The 20,741-nt window shown below is 45.6% G+C and overlaps 2 protein-coding genes across 2 annotated transcripts; both read left to right on the forward strand.

The window, feature by feature from the left end:
- The first annotated feature begins 339 nt into the window (after positions 1-339).
- Positions 340-2,421, forward strand: LOC119395166 (uncharacterized). The gene is made up of 3 exons (XM_037662447.1): positions 340-366; positions 430-755; positions 837-2,421. The coding sequence occupies exons 1-3, from the start codon at positions 340-342 to the stop codon at positions 2,419-2,421; spliced, it is 1,938 nt and encodes a 645-aa protein (XP_037518375.1).
- A 590-nt stretch (positions 2,422-3,011) lies between these two features.
- On the forward strand, positions 3,012-3,767 carry LOC119395167 (uncharacterized). The gene has a single exon (XM_037662448.1). It carries the CDS (start codon positions 3,012-3,014, stop codon positions 3,765-3,767), a length of 756 nt encoding a protein of 251 aa, XP_037518376.1.
- Positions 3,768-20,741: the final 16,974 nt, after the last annotated feature.

The following is a 20,741-nucleotide window of genomic DNA, read 5'->3' on the forward strand; positions in this document are numbered from 1 at the left end:
TTTAGAAACGCTGGTTGTGCTTTCGCGTGTTGGCTAGCAGGTGAATGTATGCCGCAGATATGTATAGTCGTGAGCAAGACGACCTGCAACTTTGAAATTACCTTTTAAATACGCCATAGCTGCTAAACGCAGCGAGCAAGCGCAATAGTGTTTGTTGAAAATAGAATAGTGGGGCATAGTCCTGAGGGTGGGTACAGGATGAAAAGGAGGAGGAGAACGAAGAGGATTGGGAGCTAGCCTTATACAGTAAAGGCGTGTTCCAGATCAACGACGACGGGTCCTCGTTATTTACATTTTTTGGTGCCGTGAAACCCGGGAACTCCTCAGTGCTGGACAACGATGTCTTCGACCGAGCGTCTTCGGAAGGTGCGTGGAACTGTCAGGGCCAGCGTCTCCCGAAATATTACGCTCCTGACAGGACTGCTGCAGAACCCCGACACCGAGGCGCGTGAGGTCATTAGGCAAGTCGCCGTTTTAAAGAAGAAAGAAGCTGAGCTCCGCCAGCTAGACAAGGACATTCTCGATCTCACGGAAGACGAAGCTATTGAAGGAGAAGTCGAGGGCGCAAACGACTACCACGAGAAGATTCTGTACGCGATTGCTGATGCGCAGTTCTTCCTGTCACAGCGTCAACAGGCGACCGGTCACAGCGGCCCGTCTAGGAGTGAACCCAATGACGACCGGGTAGCAGCCACCCAGAGCAACATCGGATCTGCTGGGGCGCCGCCAGGACCCGTCAGTACGCCACGCTACCGGTCGGTCGCGCTTCCAACGCTTCAGGTCCTGACCTATGCCGGAGATTTACGTCAGTGACAAGAATTCTGGGACCATTACAGCGCCACGATTCACGAGAACACCGAGTTGCCGCCCATCGAGAAATTTAAGTATTTGCTGACGTACCTGACGGGAGCGGATAAGCGAGCAATCGAAGGCATCAAGCTGGCTGATAACAACTATGAAATTGCCGTGACAACACTGAAAGAGCGCTTCGGTCGACAGGAATTACTAGTCAACGAGCACATCGACCAGCTTCTTGCATTGTCGCCCGTGAGGAGTTCCAAGGAAGTGGAGAAGCTTCGGGTGCTGCATGACACCGTGCGTTTCCGCGTAAGTGCGCTCGAAGGTCTTGGTGTACGACCTGAGCAGTACACTGTGGTGCTTCATCGGGTGCTAATGAGGTGCTTGCCAGAAGACTTGGCGATAATGTACCGAGAGAAGAAGAAGGAGGAGAGCACGCGCGGTACTAATGCATCAGCAGAGCCCACACCACCTGAAGCGAGAACGCACAAGGCGACCGACACTTTAGCGTTCCTGAAAATCCAGGTTGAAGTGCGTGAGGAAGGGAAGCAAGAAGCGGCGTTATCGTATACGCACAACTCGATCACGGTACCTGGTGACATGAGCTCGCCGACAAGATCTTCACAGGGCATTCCGTCGGCATCCGCGCTAGCGGCGACGGAATCCCTACAGCAGCGCACGCCTTGTGTACTGTGCGACAGCCGTGGTCACAGCCTGGCAGAGTGCACGGTCGACTTATCCGCCGACGAGAAACGGGCCAGGTTGCTTAACGCTCGGTGCTGTTACAAGTGCGGAATGCGCAATCATGTCGCACGGCTTTGCAGAGTCTCCCTGAACCTTACGTGCAACAAGTGCCAACGCCGACACCTAACGGTCCTTTGCGAGCTGTCACGAGCCGTCACCACGATCGCTGCTCCTGCACCAACAGTACCGAGCGGCTCGTTCGGCTCTACCTCACCGACGGTAACTACGGCGTCAACTGGCGCTACAGAAGCCAAGTCGGTGCTGCTTCAGACGGGCCGTGTTTGGGCTGAGAGCGGACCGCGACAGCTCCTGGTGCGTGTGATGCTTGACAGCGGCAGCCAGCGTTCATTCATCCGCACCGACGTGGCCAAGAGACTGCAGTGTAAAGTCTTTGGCACGGAAGAGCTCTCACTGGTAACGTTTGGAAATGCCAAGCCACGGAATCATTTACGTTGTCGACGCGTCTCTGTCACGCTGCGTGGACGATTTAACGGCAGCACCGTCACATCGGAAGCACTGGAAGTCCGCGAACTGTGCACCGTGACAAGTCCACCGCTGAACATGGAAGTGCTCGAGCTGTTGAGCGCCCGGAGGTATGATGCTGCGGACATGTTTGACCCGGAAACTTGGCACCCAGAGGACGTCAGCATATTAATTGGCTCGGACGCTTATTGGAAAGTCGCCACTGGAAAGATTGTTCGCCTCAACGAGCAACTCACTGCCGTGGAAACGTCGTTCGGGTGGACTGTGCAGGGCAGTAGCTCGCACTACGAAGCTACAGCAACTAGTGCCCTTTTCTTATCGGCTGGTGGTTCTCATCAAGAGTGCAATGAATCGGCTATGTGGCGCCTCGACACTATTGGTAGTGAGAACCGGTAGTCAAGTACGATAAAAGACAACCCTGACCTCGGCATATTTGAGCATTGTCTGAGCAAGCAAGCTGGTCGTTACCAAGTGCCCCTGATGATGCAGGAGCCTGGCATTCCGGCCGGTAGTTACAACAGACAGCTTGCAGCACGTCGACTAAATATGCAGCTCAACCGATTCAGGGAACAACCCGACCTGCCGAAACAGTACGGCGAAGCCATCACTGCTTATTTCAAGGATGGTCATGCCGAAAGAGTTGATCAAGAGCAAATTCCAGGCCCTAACATTTATCACATGCCGCATCATGCTGTCATCCGCCGCGATGCAGTGACCACCAAGCTCCGGGTGGTTTTTGACGCGCCGTCTCATGTCGTCGGAAAACCGTGCCTGAATGACGTTTTATCGAAAGGGGTGAAGCTTGGTGTTGACATCGTTGAACTATTGCTATCCTTTCGTTGCTACCCAGTGATTCTTGTGGCAGACATCAAGAAAGCCTATTTGCAAATGCTCATTCGTCCAGAAGACCGCGATTTGCTACGCTTTCTATGGGTTCAGCAACTGCCAACCAAGGAAGAGCCCAGCCCACCATTGTCGCATGGCGGATGACTAGGGTCCCTTTCGGAGCAGCATCAAGTCCCTTTCTGCTTGCCGCCACGATACGCCATCATTTAGCGTCGTGTCGGGAAAAATTTCCTGTGACAGTGTCCCTCCTGGAGAAGGCGTTTTACGTGGATGACCTCATCCTTGGGGTGTCCACGGCGGAACAAGCCATGACTGTATACCAGGAAACACGTGCCATATTCGCTGACGCCTGCATGGAGTTACGGAAATGGGCATCGAACTCCGACCTACTAAAGCAACAGTTTATCCAAGATAACGTGGCCATTGAGACTGAAGCAGGAGATGACCATCTCGTGAAGGTTTTGGGCGTGCCGTGGGAGCGTAAAGGCGATACCATCGCGTGGACAATGCGCAACGCAGCCTCCTTCGCCGCAAACAGACCGGCCACCAAGCGCACGATCCTTCAAACCGTAGCCAGCGTTTACGATCCGTTTGGCTATCTCTCCCCATTCACCGTGAAAGGGAAGCTAATTTTCCAGGACCTGTGGAAGCGGAAGCACTCCTGGGATGAGACGCTGCCAGATGAAGTACAAGCTGCATGGAACGCGTGGTGCACCGAGTTGCCAGATGTCCAGGCACAGGTTCCTCGCTACGTGTTTCTGCACGACTGCAGCGTAGAGCTGGCATTTGAACTGCACATATTTACTGATGCCAGTCCAAAGGCTTATAGTGCGTGTATCTACGTTCGGGCGCTTTCTGCCGACGGGGCATGCGTCACCCGATTGCTCATCAGCTGAAGTCGCGTCGCTCCGCTCAAGACGATGTCCCTGCCTCGACTGGAGCTGATCGCCTGCGTTAGTGGAGCACGGCTAGCGGAGTACGTACGGTCCGTGCCGCGTCTCCAGCAGGCATCCGCTCATTTGTGGACCGACTCCCTCGTTGCTCTTCACTGGATCCGAGCAAAAACAAGAAATCGAGATCTTTTCATCAGCAACCGTGTGGCCGAGATATCTAAGCTCACTAATCCCGACACCTGGGCGCATTGCAGCAGCGGCGAGAATCCTGCCGATCTACTTACCCGTGGCGTGTCTGCCGAAGCGTTTTTGGAGTCGGATAAATGGTGGCACGGTCCCCCTTGGATCTCAGCGCCAGGACCGATTCCCAGTTTCAAGCTGGATGACCTTCCGAACGACTGAGATATTGAGCCTCTCTATGAGACAGCCACGACGATCTGTCCATCGCTTGTTTCATCGAAGACTTCAATTGTGCGTGCGGAAGATTTCAGCTCGCTCAATAGGCTTTTGCGCGTTACTGCTTTCGTACAGCGCCTCGTCCACAACGCTTCGAGAAGGAGCCCTCCCCGCAGTGGAACGCTCACGACTTTAGAACTTGAAGAGGTCGAGCGTTATTGGCTTAGAGTCGTGCAAGATCAGTATTTCGGAGCCGAAATACGACTTCTTGAGAAAGGAAAAAGGCTGCCATCAACGTCATCGGTTCTTCGCCTGGCTCCATTCCTGGATACAAATGGACTCCTCCGTGTCGGTGGGAGGCTCGACCTGCTTAATGCCAGTCCTGACATCCGGCATCCCATTCTGTTGCCCGCCAAACCCAAGTTGACCACACTAATTGTTCAGGCTGCTTCATGCCCGCACGCTTCATGGTGGCATCGAGCTTACCCTGACTGAAGTCCGGGCAAGATTCTGGGTGTTGAAGGGAAGGAAGACCGTAAAAAATGTGCTTTCGCAGTGTTTACCGTGCCGAAAACGACGATTGACGGCAGTGTCTGTTCCAGTAGCACCATTGCCACCAGAGAGAATAACCGAGGCTCAAGCATTTTCGGTTGTTGGCATCGACTATTGCGGGCCACTTTACGTTCGCACAACTGAAAACTCAAACAAGTCATACATACTGATATTTTCATGTGCCGTGACACGAGCTATTCACCTCGAACTGACCTCCGACATGACAACGGCGACCACGATTCTCGCTTTTCGTCGGTTTGTTGCGCGGCGAGGTGTTCCAGCCGTAGTGTACTCGGACAACGCCCTAACGTTTCGCTCTTGTGCACGGAGTTTCAAGGCGGTCATCCCTGCGTTGCAAGAGCACGCCACCACCACGCGCATACAGTGGAAATTTATTGCGGAACGAGCTCCTTGGTGGGGTGGATGGTGGGAGCGCCTTATCCGCACTGCGAAAGACGCTTTGAAGCGGACCTTGGAGCGTAGCAGCCTTGATGTAGAGGGCCTCACGACAACATTAGGCGAAGTTGAAGCCGTCATCAACAGCAGACCCCTGACCTACCTGGAGGATGACCCAAATGAATTGCAGCCTTTAACTCCGGCGCACTTTCTGCTCGTAAAACGAGCCATCACCATGCCGGAGCCGGGTGTCACAGCTGAGACATCAACTCACGCTGAGCTACAACGACGAGTGCAGTACCGGAAGCACAGAGCTTTGGCGAAGATGGAAACATGCCTACTTACTACAGCTGCGATCAGCGCACTGCCGCCCAGAACAAGGTTCCTCACCGATTCACATAGGAGACGTTGTGATAGTGAACGAGGACAACACTGCTCCGATGTTCTGGAAACTCGGGCGAGTGACGTCGCTGCATCCCGGCCGAGACGGGGTAGCTAGAGCCTGCTCCGTACGGTTGTCTACGGGCCACGTGGTAAACCGGCCGGTGCAAAAGCTGTGTGTTGTGGAAGCCACAAAATGACTGATGTGACGTTTTTTGTCCTCTCCACCTCGGAGGATGTTGAAAATAGAATAGTGGGGCATAGTCCTGAGGGTGGGTACAGGATGAAAAGGAGGAGGAGAACGGAGAGGATTGGGAGCTAGCCTTCATGCAGTAAAGACGTGTTCCAGATCAACGACCACGGGTCCTCGTTATTTACATTGTTCACGACACCAAATGCTCAAACGGAAATGTGTTTATGGCGATTCAGTACGTCACATTTACATTAGTGCATTACAAGTATTCGTACACTAAACATTATTTCGGTGTTCGGCTCATATTGATGACAACAGAACGTCTTGACGGCATCGGCACGCGGTAACGCACATGCCGTTATTCCTTTCACATTTCATGCGTAGAGATACATACAGATGCGTTCGGATATGTGAATTGTTTTACGATGTAAGAATATTCTACGTGTTCTTTTCGTTTCGTGCTCCCACGGCGCCAACGAGCAGCGGGCGTCCGAATGTCTGGCTCGCTCGATGTACACACTTTTCCCAGAGTGGTTCACGCTCCCGCGGGGCGTTCTGGGATTGCTTGAAAAAGGTTTATTAGCAAGAATCTCCCAATGCATTCGCCTTCTCTCTTTGGGCTATCATCTGATGCTTTGCAATCATATCCCTCAATTAATTTTTACTGTATATCTGAACTTAAATATTATTTGCCTTTGACTATAAATTCAGTCACTTACTCCTTTAAATTGCAGAAGGGTCTCTTGAAGGGCAAGTTGGTATACCAGTTACTGCGTTGAAAACAGCGCGAAAACGGAACGAAGGGTCACAAACAACACAAACACTGTTCTTGTGTTTTCTTAGCATAGATAGATAGATAGATAGATAGATAGATAGATAGATAGATAGATAGATAGATAGATAGATAGATAGATAGATAGATAGATAGATAGATAGATAGATAGATAGATAGATAGATAGATAGACAGACAGACAGACAGACAGATAGATAGATAGATAGATAGATAGATAGATAGATAGATAGATAGATAGACAGATAGATAGATAGATAGATAGATAGATAGATAGATAGATAGATAGATAGATAGATAGATAGATAGATAGATAGACAGACAGACAGACAGATAGATAGATAGATAGATAGATAGATAGATAGATAGATAGATAGATAGATAGATAGATAGATAGATAGATAGATAGATAGATAGATAGATAGATAGATAGATCTAGCTAGCTAGCTAGCTGCCAATTTGGTGTTGGCTGGCTGGCTGCTAGTTTATTTATTTATTTTGTTACCCTCAATCGCCGAAGCTTTACAGAGGGGAGTGGGTTACAACATGAAAAATACAAAACGAGAAAAAAAACGTGCTATTTTATACATGAACAAGACTAAAGCAAAAAACATCTCTACTCAATGAAACGCAACAAAAGTGAAACGTAAAAATAAGCAAATCACAAGAAGCAAATAGTGAATGTGGTAAAATTATACAGTACTAGCAAGAAAGTGTAAAAGTAAGAGAAATAACACACACACAGAAAAAATCAAGAATCCACTGGAAAACGCTGGCATCTTGACACGTGGAGACAAATTCGTAGGGAGGGGGAATAGATCGGATGACTAGGGAGAGCTATCACGAAATAGGTGAACTGATAAAGAATGACGAAAGAGGGAGTGATCAGAGATGGAAACGATGTCACCTGGTAGCTGATTCCAATCGTTTGATGTAACCGGTATGAAGGAGCAAGAAAATGTGTTTGTGTAGCAGAAAGTACCTTTAACCTTGTGTTCGTGGTCGATCCGAGAGGAGTGATATGTGGGAGGCGTAATGAGCTCGTTACGCAGTGATGGATGATGGTAGGTCTTATGGAAAAGGCAAAGGCGGAAGTACTTGCGACGCAGTGATAGAGGTGGCAGTGACAAATGGTGCTTCATTGCTGTTACGCTTGATGTACGGTGATAATCCGATAGAATAAAACGTGCAGCGTTATTTTGAATTAGCTCAAGGTGCCTAATCAAGTTTTCGTGGTGAGGGTTCCAGATTGCAGCAGCGTACTCCAATTTCGAGCGCACGAGGGTTTTATAAAGAAGCATCTTCAAGGAAAGTGGGGCGTTGCTAAAATTTCGACGTATGTATCCCAATGTACGGTTAGCACTGTTCGTGATGACGTTAATATGGGCATTCCATGTTAGATTGAAAGAAATGGTAACGCCTAAGTACCGGTATGACGACACGTGGTCAAGATAAACATCACCCAGTTTGTATGTTGAGGAGTTATTAAACTGGCGGGAGACGGTCATTAGCTTGCATTTTTGGGGATTTAATTTCATAAGCCATTTATCGCACCAATTCCTAATGTTATTTAAGTCTGTCTGCAAGATGTTCCTATCATCATCGGAACATATTTCTCTGTAAAGCACACAGTCGTCGGCATATAAATGAACGGATGAAGAAACGCAGTCAGGGAGGTCATTAAGATATATTAAAAACATCAGAGGTCCCAGAACTGAGCCCTGCGGTACACCCGATGTTACACTTATTTCCGGCGAGTCATGACCGTTAACAGTGACGTACTGAAGACGGTTTGTTAGAAAGTAGTCGAGCCATGCCAGTACATTCGAGTCAAGGTTGAGAGAGGAGAGCTTATGCATTAGTAAAGCGTGATTGACTTTTTAGCTAGTTAGCCAGCCAGCCAGCCGCTTACGTCTGGGTGCTTCTTGATCGCCTCCTTAACTTGGTGTAGACCAAAATTGGCAGGGGAGGGTAAGTGGATTTGACGAATATGACTGTCGGGTCTTGACGTGAATACCGTGAAAATCCTGTCGCGTACGTCGTCAAACACTTTCCTCCAGACACGTGTGGCACATACTCGTGTACCATGGGCCGCGGTGTACGGGTATGCGCCACATGTGATAGACATTTTATATCTATCCAGGAACGGCGAGAACAGACATTGGCAATTTATATGCGAGAGCGTTAAGAGAAACCGACATCGGCAGCGTTGACCTGACAAATGGAAAGAATAAAGATTAGGATCTCAGCAGGAATCGAACCCAAGCACAATTCTGCGTGGCAGTCAGGCATTCTACCACAGAGCCACGCCAGGGCTACAAACTGGTTTGGAAAAACGGACCATGCAGGCGTAATGTCGGTGAAACATCCATTGTGGTTGTGGTGCTGGCTATCTAATTTTACAAGAAAGCAATAAACACTACATATGTATCTTTACGATAGAGGCGTCATATCAGATTAATGTATGTGGTTCCAATATTGGCTCCGCTTTTATAGCAGTCTAATAAACCTTACATTTGTATTCCCATGATTCAACAAGCTATATTCAAGCATTTCTCCAATCCCAGAGGAACACGTTAACGAAAGTTACGTATGGTATTCACATGATTGCAGCATAAAGTGCACTTGGTTTCGATAATACTGGCGTATGTGCTCTAACGAGAGGGCTGACGTAACGTCGCACCATAAGTTACCCTTTAAACGCCAGTATTGTCGACGTGCCTGGTAAGCCCACGACGTGCACACAGCTACTACACTTACAAAAGCACGTCGATCCACCTCGTAACGCTTGGCTCAAAGCCATAAAATACAGCATAAAAGTACTCGATGACTGCTTCGCATGAAACCAATTCCCGCTACCCGTGAGATCTGCCCCTTAGCCTTTGTCCAGTTTTCGCGCTGCTTTCAAAGCAGTACTCCTTTAACTCGTGATCTCTCGTAAATGTTTCTTGTGGTACATGTCAGTGATAAATGGTATCTATAATAAACGAATGATTACAATTTATTGCAAATAATGATATTTATCGCTGCTAATAATTAACGATATCTATGATTTCCCGCCATCGTACTATAACTGCATAGAGTGATATACTAGCTAGCTAGGTATCTTAATTATGTCCTACACTGAGAGCTTTCACCCCTACATTTAAAATATGTTGAATTCATCGTCGCTATTCATTAGTAATGCACTTCATGCCAAGGTGCGAATGTAGATCAACATTATAGTAAGTCATTGTCAATGTGAATTCTGGGCTAACCTAATTTTAAAATTCGCACAGCTTGCACTCAGTCGCGTAAAGCTGGGCTAGAGCAGAGCTGGTCGACACTTCTCTGGTCCTGGCTACAAGTGACGTTACAAGTGACGAATTATATCGTCAGGGTGCAAATGTGCATAATGTTGCTGAGTAAACCTCAGTCAATGTGAATACTTGCGGGTACGTCATTGTCAATTTTATTAATTATCCATAATAATTAAGCTAAATGGCCCCTAACCACGAATTAGCAACTTGAGATTCTTACATCTAATTAAGCAAAAATACTCCTAATCACTAACTAGCAACTTAAAGGAGCACTGACACAAAATTTCGAAGGCGAGATAATGAGTGAAATGATGTATGTGGAGCCGTACACAACGCCTACGAAATATCAAGGGCCAATATAGCCTAGAACATATCTAAAATCAATTTTAAAGTGCATGCCACGCGACTGAGCGAGATGCCAGCGCTTCGCGACGCCGACATCAACGCGGCGGATGTGTAAACAAACCTACGTCACGAGTTTGTGTTGGCTGGTGGCTGGTTGTGCCCTTGCGCTTGTGCCGTGCTACCTGCCATTTCTTCCTCCGTGCCTGCGGCTTTGCGTGTGCTAGTTGTGTTCTCTTCCGCTGTTCGCTCGTCGTGCCCGTTGGCAGATGTTATGGCCCGCTCACGCTAGCGGCAGGCCCGCCGCAACGGCGCGGTGCCGCAGAACGTCGGCCGTCGCCGCACGCGCGAGAGCTGTCCAACTTGCAAGTCAAGCTTTGCCGGCGAGGCATTCGCGCCTCCGAAAAACATGGCAGCACTGCCAAAAGCGGTTGTCGTCCACTTCGAATCAATCAAGTGGCCGCCGTGCGCTCTGTAACATGTAAGTTCCGAACTGATGCTTCCATTTGCTTTAGATTCATGTCCTTAAGCTTCGACAGCAATGTATTCGTCCCGATTCGGCGCCGTGTTTGAGGGCCATAGTCAAATAATCGATGCTGTAAGCTTAGCGAGTCGAGATGGGCGCTTCCGAATGCTCGGAGGACATAGATTACGCGTTTGTTAGTTGTTTCTAATCCTCCATAGCTGGCGCCACTTCACCTGGCTCGGCGCCCACCGCACCCACGCTCGCGCGCCGCCTACGTCACACTTTTGCGTGTTCACGTGGCCAGCTGTGGTTACCCGTCTTCCGGAAGTAGCTGCCTAGCTCGGTGCTCTTTGAAACCGAAACTGCGTCTGGGCGCTCTAAAAATGTCTCTAAATAAATAACCATCGCGCACTCGCGCAAACGAGGTTTGCAGCCGTGATAAGTGGATCATAAGCTATCTATTGCAACAAAAAAAACAAGGTGCAAAATTTTTGTGTCAGTGCTCCTTTAAGATTCTTATATCTTTCATCCTCTTCGCCTCCACTTCATGTTATACATTACAACGCCATCCTCCGATTAGTTGATTCTTAATTACCCCTTTCCTATTTAACACTAAGTGTAAGCATTAATAATTCCAGAGTACGATTACCATATCTTTTATACCTTTGATTCCAAATTAGCTATAACAGTAGCTACTGCTAGTTACATGGGGTAGCCATCTAGTACGTATCAATGATGTACATTGCAGTACTATCTGTAAATATATAATACATGTCATTCTATAGACTCCGTTCGGGACCCATAGAGACGCCTTGAAAGACGCACGCAGCGCCACTTGCGGTGCGGCGAGCGTGCAACGTTGAGACCCTTACGAAAATGCCAGATATGGCCCATATATGTTTTATATACGGACGTATATGATCAAATAAGGGGACATATAAAGTCATATATGGCCATATATGAATTTATATAATTATATAAAAGTGTTCATATAAGTCCATATGCTGCCATAACCTGCCATATACGACTTCACATAAGGTCATGTACTGCCATATATGGCTGTACTGATATGCATATAAGGGCACTTATAAGGCCATATAATCCCATATATGAGTGTATTTATATGCATATAAAGGCTCTTATAATGCTGTATACTCCCATATATGGATGCAAATGTGAATGTAAATGTGTCCAAAAATCGCCAAAAATAAGGGAACTGAAGCATTTGCTCGCTGCCTTCATAATTACTTTTTCTGTGGTGGGAGACATCTTGAAATGACTAGACACACCAATTACGCCATAATTAAACAAAATAAATTATTTATTTTTAATTAGTGGAGAGACGCGCTCGAGTCGAAAGGGAGAATTGCTGTCCTTCCGGCGAAAAGACCATTGCCGCTTTGACGTCTTGTGAAATCGGCCTCTGGTAATTATTGCGGAGCAATGAAATTGAACCAAATTCACTGGCGAAACCAAAACCATAGCTCCAATGAGCGCAACTAGCAGACGACCAGAATGACGTCCCTATTCACGACGGCGATTGCAGCGGTGTTAGTTCTTCTGCATTTGTTAACGTACGTGCAACCATACGTACAACCATATGTGCTCTAATTGCATACGAAATCCGCACAACCCCTAAGCGAAGTCAATTAATCGGTGGCTGGTAAAACAAGCTCGCTCGTTCTGGACATCTCGGAAAAGTAGTTGCGCTGTTCCGAGTTTCGGTTTCGCCAGTGAAATTTGTCAGATTTTATTATTCGCTAGTAATTGCCAGCGGCTGCTTTCGCAAAATCAAAAAGTGGCAACAGGCTCTTCGCAGAATTAAGGGCTGCAATTTTCCCATTTGACTGGACCACTTGTCTCCACTAATTAAAAGTTAAATAACCCAATTTCTTTGATTCCTGTCGTAATTTATTCCTCTGCTCAGCTTAATTTGCCGCCACAAAAAAAGTAATTATGAAGGCAGCGTGAATATATCTCATATTTTTATTTCTGAGGATTTTCGGACACATTTCTTGAAACACCCTGAATTAGGGTGCTTATAAAGTCATATACAATGATATATGAATGTAAGTTAGGCCTTATATAAGGCCTAACTGCATAGATACAGATGTTTATGATACCTTTTATGAGCATTATAAAGTTTGCCAACTGCAGCACAAGGACGCACACACACACATATGTTGCGCGTTTGCATACCCATGTCTGTGATTTGAAGGCAGATACGTCTTCGGTAGGCATAACATTAAAAATGAGAAAGTTGAACATCATGCATGAATCATTTATGAGTTGATGATACAGCCGAAGCGCAGGCTTTCTCAAAATTATGTTTTTATTAGAAAGACTGGAATCGATCTGGGTGAGCATACACTTAACAGATCTTTTTCAAACTTTTCCCGCAATACCATTACACTTATGCACTTAAAATTTTTCTGTACAAATTTTTCTAACTACTGTAGCAGCGATTTGCCAACAGCCATCATGCATACTCATTGTATACAAACTCTGAAGTTGTGATAAAGAATTCCAAGTTCTCCACAAAAATAACAAACTCTCTTTCCATTCTGGTCCAATACCTGTACCAATTAACCATGAAATTAACCTGACACCATCACCCTGAATGCTTAATTTCATATCAAACAAGAAGTAATGCCTTCGAATTTTCTTTTTTTGACAAGTGGAACCCACTACAATTCTCATTCATAAATTTTGTTGACTTGATAGACCTGATCAATTTTTGATATTTTAACTTTGCAATTGAGATATTAGTGTTTGTTTTTCTCCTTTTGGAATACTTGTATGCTACTTTTGCAGTTTTACTCCTCCTGCCTGGGCCCACAAGAGCCTGCAGTGTATTGTAAATAAATGAATAAGTAAGTAAGTAAATAAATAAATAAGTAAATAAATAAATAAATAAAATAAGTATGCATATTAGAAGTTAACCACTCCATGTAAAGAAATACTTCACTTCCAGAATCTTTCTCATGAGTAATACAGCCAAAACGTGTGTATAAGCATGCTTTGTTAAGAAGCAGCCACTTTGCTTATGCATTGTATATCCACTGAACTAATACTTTAATTATGTTTAGGTGAAATTCTTCATACTAATGTAAATCAATGCAAAACTATCAACAGACATGTAAAAGCTGGTTTTCATTAATACATAAGAGCCATATATCAGCTGTAGGTAGCAATGCATGTACGAAAAACATTCATAAGGCACATCGAAAAATTCCTTGACCGCACATGCATATCAATGAAATATGCAGAATACAACAGAAGCATCGTTGTAATATGGTGCAAATGTGTAGCACGATAAAATTCATTATGTAGCATTGTATTTGGAATTCTTTATCTACAGACTGACCTACATTCAGGTGTCTCCCAGTCTGTATGTCAAGCTAACGTGGGCTGACATTATATGAAATACATTCAAGGAGCAGTTATTGTCTTACTTTCTGGCTGTTGCTAAATACACGAGCTCAGCGCAGGATTATGGCTCAGCAGAGCAAGTCATAGTATGTCAGGTAAACTATAATGAAAGGAATACATAAAAAACACCAGTAAGCAAAATAAATATCTTCACTGAAATAGCTATTAATGCATGGCTAATAACAAGAACAGCACGAATATTAGACATCACATGGATTACAAATTATTTTAGGTGTACATGGTGGTCACTGCAGAGAAAAAAACTGTTTTATTGAAACTCTGCTGCACGATACGATCATTTCTTAATATCCAACATGATTGATTTCACAGAGCAGTTCAGTTCAATTTGCAAGAAAAATTTTGCAGGAGTTCTGCGGCAATTTTTTAAAGTATCAAGCAAATATATAAGCCAGGGTTTCAGACCCTGTGCACTTTGCAGGTTTACGGTTCAGGTGACTTGCACTTCAGGTCAAAGGTTCGGCACACTATGCAATTGAAAAAGTCAGAGTTAGAGTTCTAGTCGCAGCTGTCAAGGGTTCAGTAGCCCAGAAGCACAACAGGTAGAGAGGGTTTGAAGTCCCAACGCCCTTGGTATATTAAGTTGTGCGTTATATTTTGGAGGTCAAAGGCTTGTTACCCTGCATGCTTGAAAAGCTCAGTTTGTGTATCTATATACTTCAGAGGTCGAGTGTTCGATACCCAACACACTGGAAGGTTAAGTGTTAGAGTGCCTGTATACTTCATAGGTCAAAGGTTCGATATCCTACATGTTGAGGAGGTCGAGGGTTCAATGCCTCGTATGCTTGGATGACTTCAGACACTGTGTCCCTGGTACACTTCGAATGTCGAGGGTTCAATATCCCATGCAGCTGGAAGCTTTGTGGCTCTGGCCGCTACATACTTTGGAGTTTGAGAGTTCCGTACCCTACACCCTTGGAAGGTTTGGGGTTGAAGTTGCTGTAAACTTTGGAGGTCAAGGGTTAAGCATTCTGCATGCTCAGAAAGATGAAATTTTGGGCCCTGACACATCTGTTCAGTCAAGGGTTAGATTTATACCGCTAAGCGTTTTCCATGCTGTTCAAATCAAAGGTGATCATTAACACACTTGTGCTTCTGTCATTATCTGGAAGTTCACTGTTGCTCTGAGCCCAAACCAGTAGAAGTTTGGTGGTTTCAGTGCATGCTTAGACACAATGAGAGCTCCAAATATTGAGTTCCTTGGTTATCGGTTTTCATGCATGACATGAAGTAGCCAATGTACAAATATGGATCAGTATAAAACAAACTTACATCTACATTTCTGAAGTTCATGGGTGTTTATGTATGTGATTATTACATTGTTAAACTACAAATGTGTGTAAAAGAACTTGTTGTTGGACTAGTTGGTAGAACATTTTGAAAATAATTATAGCGCAAACATACGGCACATTCACATAAACACACACCCCCGCATACAGTCACCGAACACGTACAGCGCTGTACGTGTTTGGTGACTGTATGTGAGGGTGTGTGCATGTGTGATTAATGTGCCGTGTGTTTGCACTCTTATTATCTTTGAAAGGTACATAACTTTAGACAGAAAGAGAAGGAGAAAAAAAGACCATGGAAAAGCGCGGGGTTAACCAGGCCGCCCTAATTTGCTGTCCCACACTGTGGGAGATATAAGTGGTCAGAAAAAGGATAAGAAAATAAGGAATAAGATAACGAGTGATGTGCACGCACACATATCAGAGTTCATCGCTGATGCACGGACTGTCACGTACTGGACAATATATGCTGTAACTGTTGTGGTAAGGAAAGATTACTTTTAAGGGCTTGTTTTTCTTTGTTGGCCACAATGTTAATAAGAAGTAACAGACAATAATGCCAGGCATCATTGTCTGTTAGTTCTCATGTGGTAAGCCCCTTTCATATACACTGCAGTATGAGGACGTCTCAACGCAATTTGAAATTCGTCATCTTGTCCCAAATGACTACGTTTGATGTGGGGGAAATTTTGTAGTCTACTAGCACCAAATTCTCTGCATAATTTACCTGCATTCATCTGGGCACCCTTTGCATTACTTAAGAAGACTTGACAAAGCACAGTTGGCATCTTTACTATGTCACATCCCTATTCAGTAGATCAACAGACCTGTTATCATTTATTATATTATGTCATGAACCTACTTTCATTTATTCTAGCTCAATCATGCAGATATGACTTTCCAAAGAATCTGTATTGCATATTTTGGTCTCTTGACATTGTGCCCCTCATTTTTATCTGGTTCTTCCACTTGTAGCATTCCTTATTTTGAAATATCTTGAACCATATTGCAGTGAAAAACGAAACGTTTTCAAGCAAACAGCAGTGCCACAACAGAACAACATAATGGGTAATATTTGGTGTATATTTGTACTTTTTTTAGTGTGCAGACAGTACATTACTAGGAGGCAGCAGTGTATTAAAATATAAAAAAAGAAGACGGAAGGAAGAAGTTTAAATTAACCATGAGTCGAACCCACAGACAACAGTACTACCAAGCTGTCCGCGTTGCGCGTTAACCGGCTACACCACCCGCGCGCTTTTCTTTCTTTCAAATTCTTTCTTTCTTTTTCTTTATTGGATGCCGCCCGTGCGCTTGGCAGTGCGAAGGCTTCATTTCTTTTAGTAAAAGCTGCGACCTATAATATCTGTGTTCTTAATAACCATCGCGCCAATTAAATCAGTGCTACGTCGTCAACACCCGGCGTGATCTAGATATGTAATAGCTCCGTACTGATCCCAGACGCGCTAGTTGCGATCTCGCTCGATAACTAACTCCGCACTGAACAGAGACTTATTACCTCAATGAACAAAGATTTTCTACCGTACAGGGAGCTCTAATGTACGTGCTAGCGTCGTAAGTACGTAGCGGCGACGCCAGCAGAGTACGATAGCTTGTTAATTCATTTTGCTTCGACGCAACGTACGTACGAAATACCACTGCTTGAAAGAGAAAATGCTTTCTTATGTGAAAATTCTACTATTTTTTAATCGACCTCTGATTAAATAAGAACGCACTGTACATACAAGTAATGCAGAGCATTGCTTCGACGGCCGATGGAAAAGTAAGGCGCATTGTCCGCGATAGAAGCCTGTCGTCTGCTATGAAAACGCGAACAACAAAAAAGGCAAATCTGCTGAAGTACTATTTGACTTACGTCGCATAAATTGCTCTTCAAGATAAGCTATTATTTTTATTGTAAACTATGTTTTTCGAATAACATGCGTGCACTTTTTAATTTGACTCGCTCACGTATTTTTCTTTTTTTTTCATCAACTCTTCGAGCCAAAGCCATCCACTGCCAAAGCCAAATGTCATTTATTTTTTGTTCTCTGTCAGCGTCTCGTATGAGCTCGGTACGTCTTCACGAACATTAATTTCATCTGAGAACGTGCCGCCCTCCTTTTTGCGATGTGCAAAGGTCGTGCGCAAGTCGTGCGTTTTTTTGGAGCGCCAGTCACGTACGAGTCGTTCGAGGAATCGAAGGAATATACTACGGGCGCTCGTAGGACTCCGCAGCTGATGGCTGACGGCCGTGGCTACCTACTGCGTGACAATATGAAAGGTAAGTGGCACATGTTATTATGCAAAGTACGCAACTCAGCGGAAGGCTGTGTTATCGCACGCGTACGAGGCGTTGTAGAGACGCAGCCTTATGCCCCTTTGCGAGTGACTATGTCCCCGCTACCGATTCGCTATGACTACGCTCATACGAGCAGAAAGATCCACGACGCATCGGTATGGCTTTACGGAAGGAAATTTGTAACAACTGAGATAAAATGCATGTGTATGATGATCGATTTGTCTGATGAGCATCATAGTGAGCAGGACGCACGCGCCACTCGCATTGCATGGTTGTTAAGATAGCAAAGCAATGCTGCAACGCCATTTACTGTGCAGCCTTGTGCTCACGTTCATGTGTAATGCGATTCGTGTGCGAAGCGGTATAATAAGCTGAAACTAATGGTGAAGTGTTCACTATGCGCTTAGACACTGACTTGAACTGGGTAAACGTAATAATGTTAATAGTGAGCTGGAGCCGTGTTTTCAGCATAGCGTAGAGACGTGTTCGTGCAGTCCGTGCGTGTGTATCACCTTCACTTGTCAGTAATATTGTACGAACAAGCATCCACGATTATGAAAACTGGCATGCACAATGCGAGATTTCATATTCTGTCAGTGTCGCTTTTTATACATGAATGTACTGCCTTCACGTAGTTGTATACATTACACGGCTGTGTGGTAGTGGTTTAATTAGCATAGTACTGTGCGGTTGCTTATGTAAACACGTTAGGAGGCAGAAGGATCTGAATAGGCTAGTTGGCTCATGAGGAATGTAAGTGTGCTGGCACAAACAAGACAAGGACAGAAGGAAGACGTAGCAAGAGGACCAGCACTCTTACGCGTCTACCTTCTGTCCTCATCTTGTTTGCGCTAAGACACGTAGGTGCATATAATTTAGCAACAGGCTGTTTGTGTAATGCTTTTGTTGCCCATTTAATGCTTCAATACAAATAAAATAGATTGTGCATATATACACACGCCTTGACAAAGCAAATTTTATGCTGTTATGCCGAACACCTAACAAAAGCCTGTCACGTGGTCACTTGCTTTTGTTTCAGCTTCTGAATACTGTTTATTTTTATTAGTTTCTAACTTCAAGAAATTGCACGTCAAATTGATTAATGCTTCTTGACCTTATAATAGGTGCATTGAAAGTATTGCACGCAGTTACAAGGTGTGACCTTACACATATTCAATGCTGCTGCCTGCACAGCACTGTCATGCTTACTGTTTCTCATTTCGCCCTAACTTATTGCTTACTGTAAAATCCCGAGCAAGTGCCCCCCCCCCCTTCCTTCTTCGGGAGATTTCAAATATGCGCCCCCTTCTCTCCTCCCACCATTTTCACTGTTTTTATTTGTCCAACGAGTGTGAATGAAAACAGGGAATGCATGCGTATTCAATAAAGCATTTCATTAGAAGCACGGGTGTGCATTTTGTATACTTAGCGGCTCATCCACCGCCACCTTCAATTTTGATTCATGACCGAGCAAGGGCCCCCCTCCAAATCTTGTCGGATTATCCCTCACTGTAGGGGTGGCGCTTGCTCGGGATTTTACAGTAGTGTTTCTTACTTTCCTCTTTTTAGACACATGCATACAACGCGGTGAGGTAGGCCGCTTTGCTAGAGAGAAAATTGGTGCAGTCGAATATGTAAATAATCCTCGTACCTCTCAGGAGTCGCATACACCTCACATAGCATGTATAATGTACAGTACTCACAGATTGAAATAGGACACTTGGAGCGCATGGCCGCCGGTATATGCAGCACCGCTCGTGGATCCTCATGGAACCAAGGTGGTGCATTAGGGTATAAAGCGAGGGCGAGAACATCTACGCAGCAGGATTGCTCCTTCCGGTCGCCAGCAAGCCGGCCTGTAGTTCACCACGCTGAGAGTGTGGCGCTGGAAGGCTTGCGCGCTTTCATATGCCGACCGAAATGGCTTGCCGGTGTGCACCTATTATATTGCCACGCGAGCAGAGGACGCTCTCGTTACACGCGCTTTGGTGATGCGGCACAAATGCTGTGCAAGACTAAGGGATTGTGCCTTACAGTGTGCATGTAAGCAGTCCATTCTGCCAACATTTAAGTGCAGTGCCCGCTGTCGTCGCGGTTAATCGCAGTGACAAATCACGGTGAAATGAAATAATGTCTGTGTTCTTCCCGCTTTCTTCGCCCATGTTCAACGCCCAATCTGCATCGTGTTGCAAGCAGCGGCCAATGAAAAAACAACGAACACATGTAAGGCACAATCTCTTAGCTGAATCCTGTGTCTTACTTGCACGGCATGCGTTCCACATCGCCAAAGCGTGTGTAACGAGAGCGTCCTCTGCTCGCGCCGCAATATAGAAGGGGCGCTTGGGGGAGCCATTTCGGTTGGCATACGAAAGCGCGCAAGCCTTGCAGCACCACGCTGGCAGTGTGGTGAACTACAGGCCGACTAGTTGACGACCGGAAGGAGCAAACCTGCTGCGTCAATGTTCTCCCCATCGCTCTATATACCACAATGCAACACCTTGGTTCCATGAGCACCCACGAGCAGCGCTGCATATACCGGCGGCCATGCGCTCCGAGTGTCCTATTTCAATCCGTGAGTACTGTACACTGCACATATAATCCCGATTAGCTCTGATCGATTGATTTGTTCAGTTACCCTTAATGACCACCGGTTATCCTGCCGACGTGCTACGTGCCCGGCCCATATCCATTTCTTCTTCTTGATTTCAACTATGGATTCCAAGAGATGGCAAACGCGTGAGGGGGAGACAGAAAATTAGGTGGGTAGATGAGATTAAGAAGTTTGCAGGTATTACGTGGCAGCAGAAAGCACAGGACCGGGTTGATTGGCGGAACATGGGAGAGGCCTTTGCCCTGCAGTGGGCGTAGACAGGCTGATGATGATGATGATGATGATGATTGATTTGTTCAGTTATGCTCTGCTTAAAAAGCGCAAATGGAGGGAGCGTATTGGCATTTGTCGGTTCGGTGCATTACCTGGCCATCCTATTTTTAAATTATTTTTTGTTCTTACTTTAAGAATTATGGCAGCGCAAGTTAGGAGGCAGACACAAGCAAAGTGACGCACAACACAAAGCCTCAAATGCTAGTTGATAGCTTTATACAGGCAAAAGGGACAGA

This window comes from Rhipicephalus sanguineus, chromosome 5 (assembly GCF_013339695.2).
Source record: "Rhipicephalus sanguineus isolate Rsan-2018 chromosome 5, BIME_Rsan_1.4, whole genome shotgun sequence".
Taxonomy (NCBI): Eukaryota; Metazoa; Arthropoda; class Arachnida; order Ixodida; family Ixodidae; genus Rhipicephalus; species Rhipicephalus sanguineus.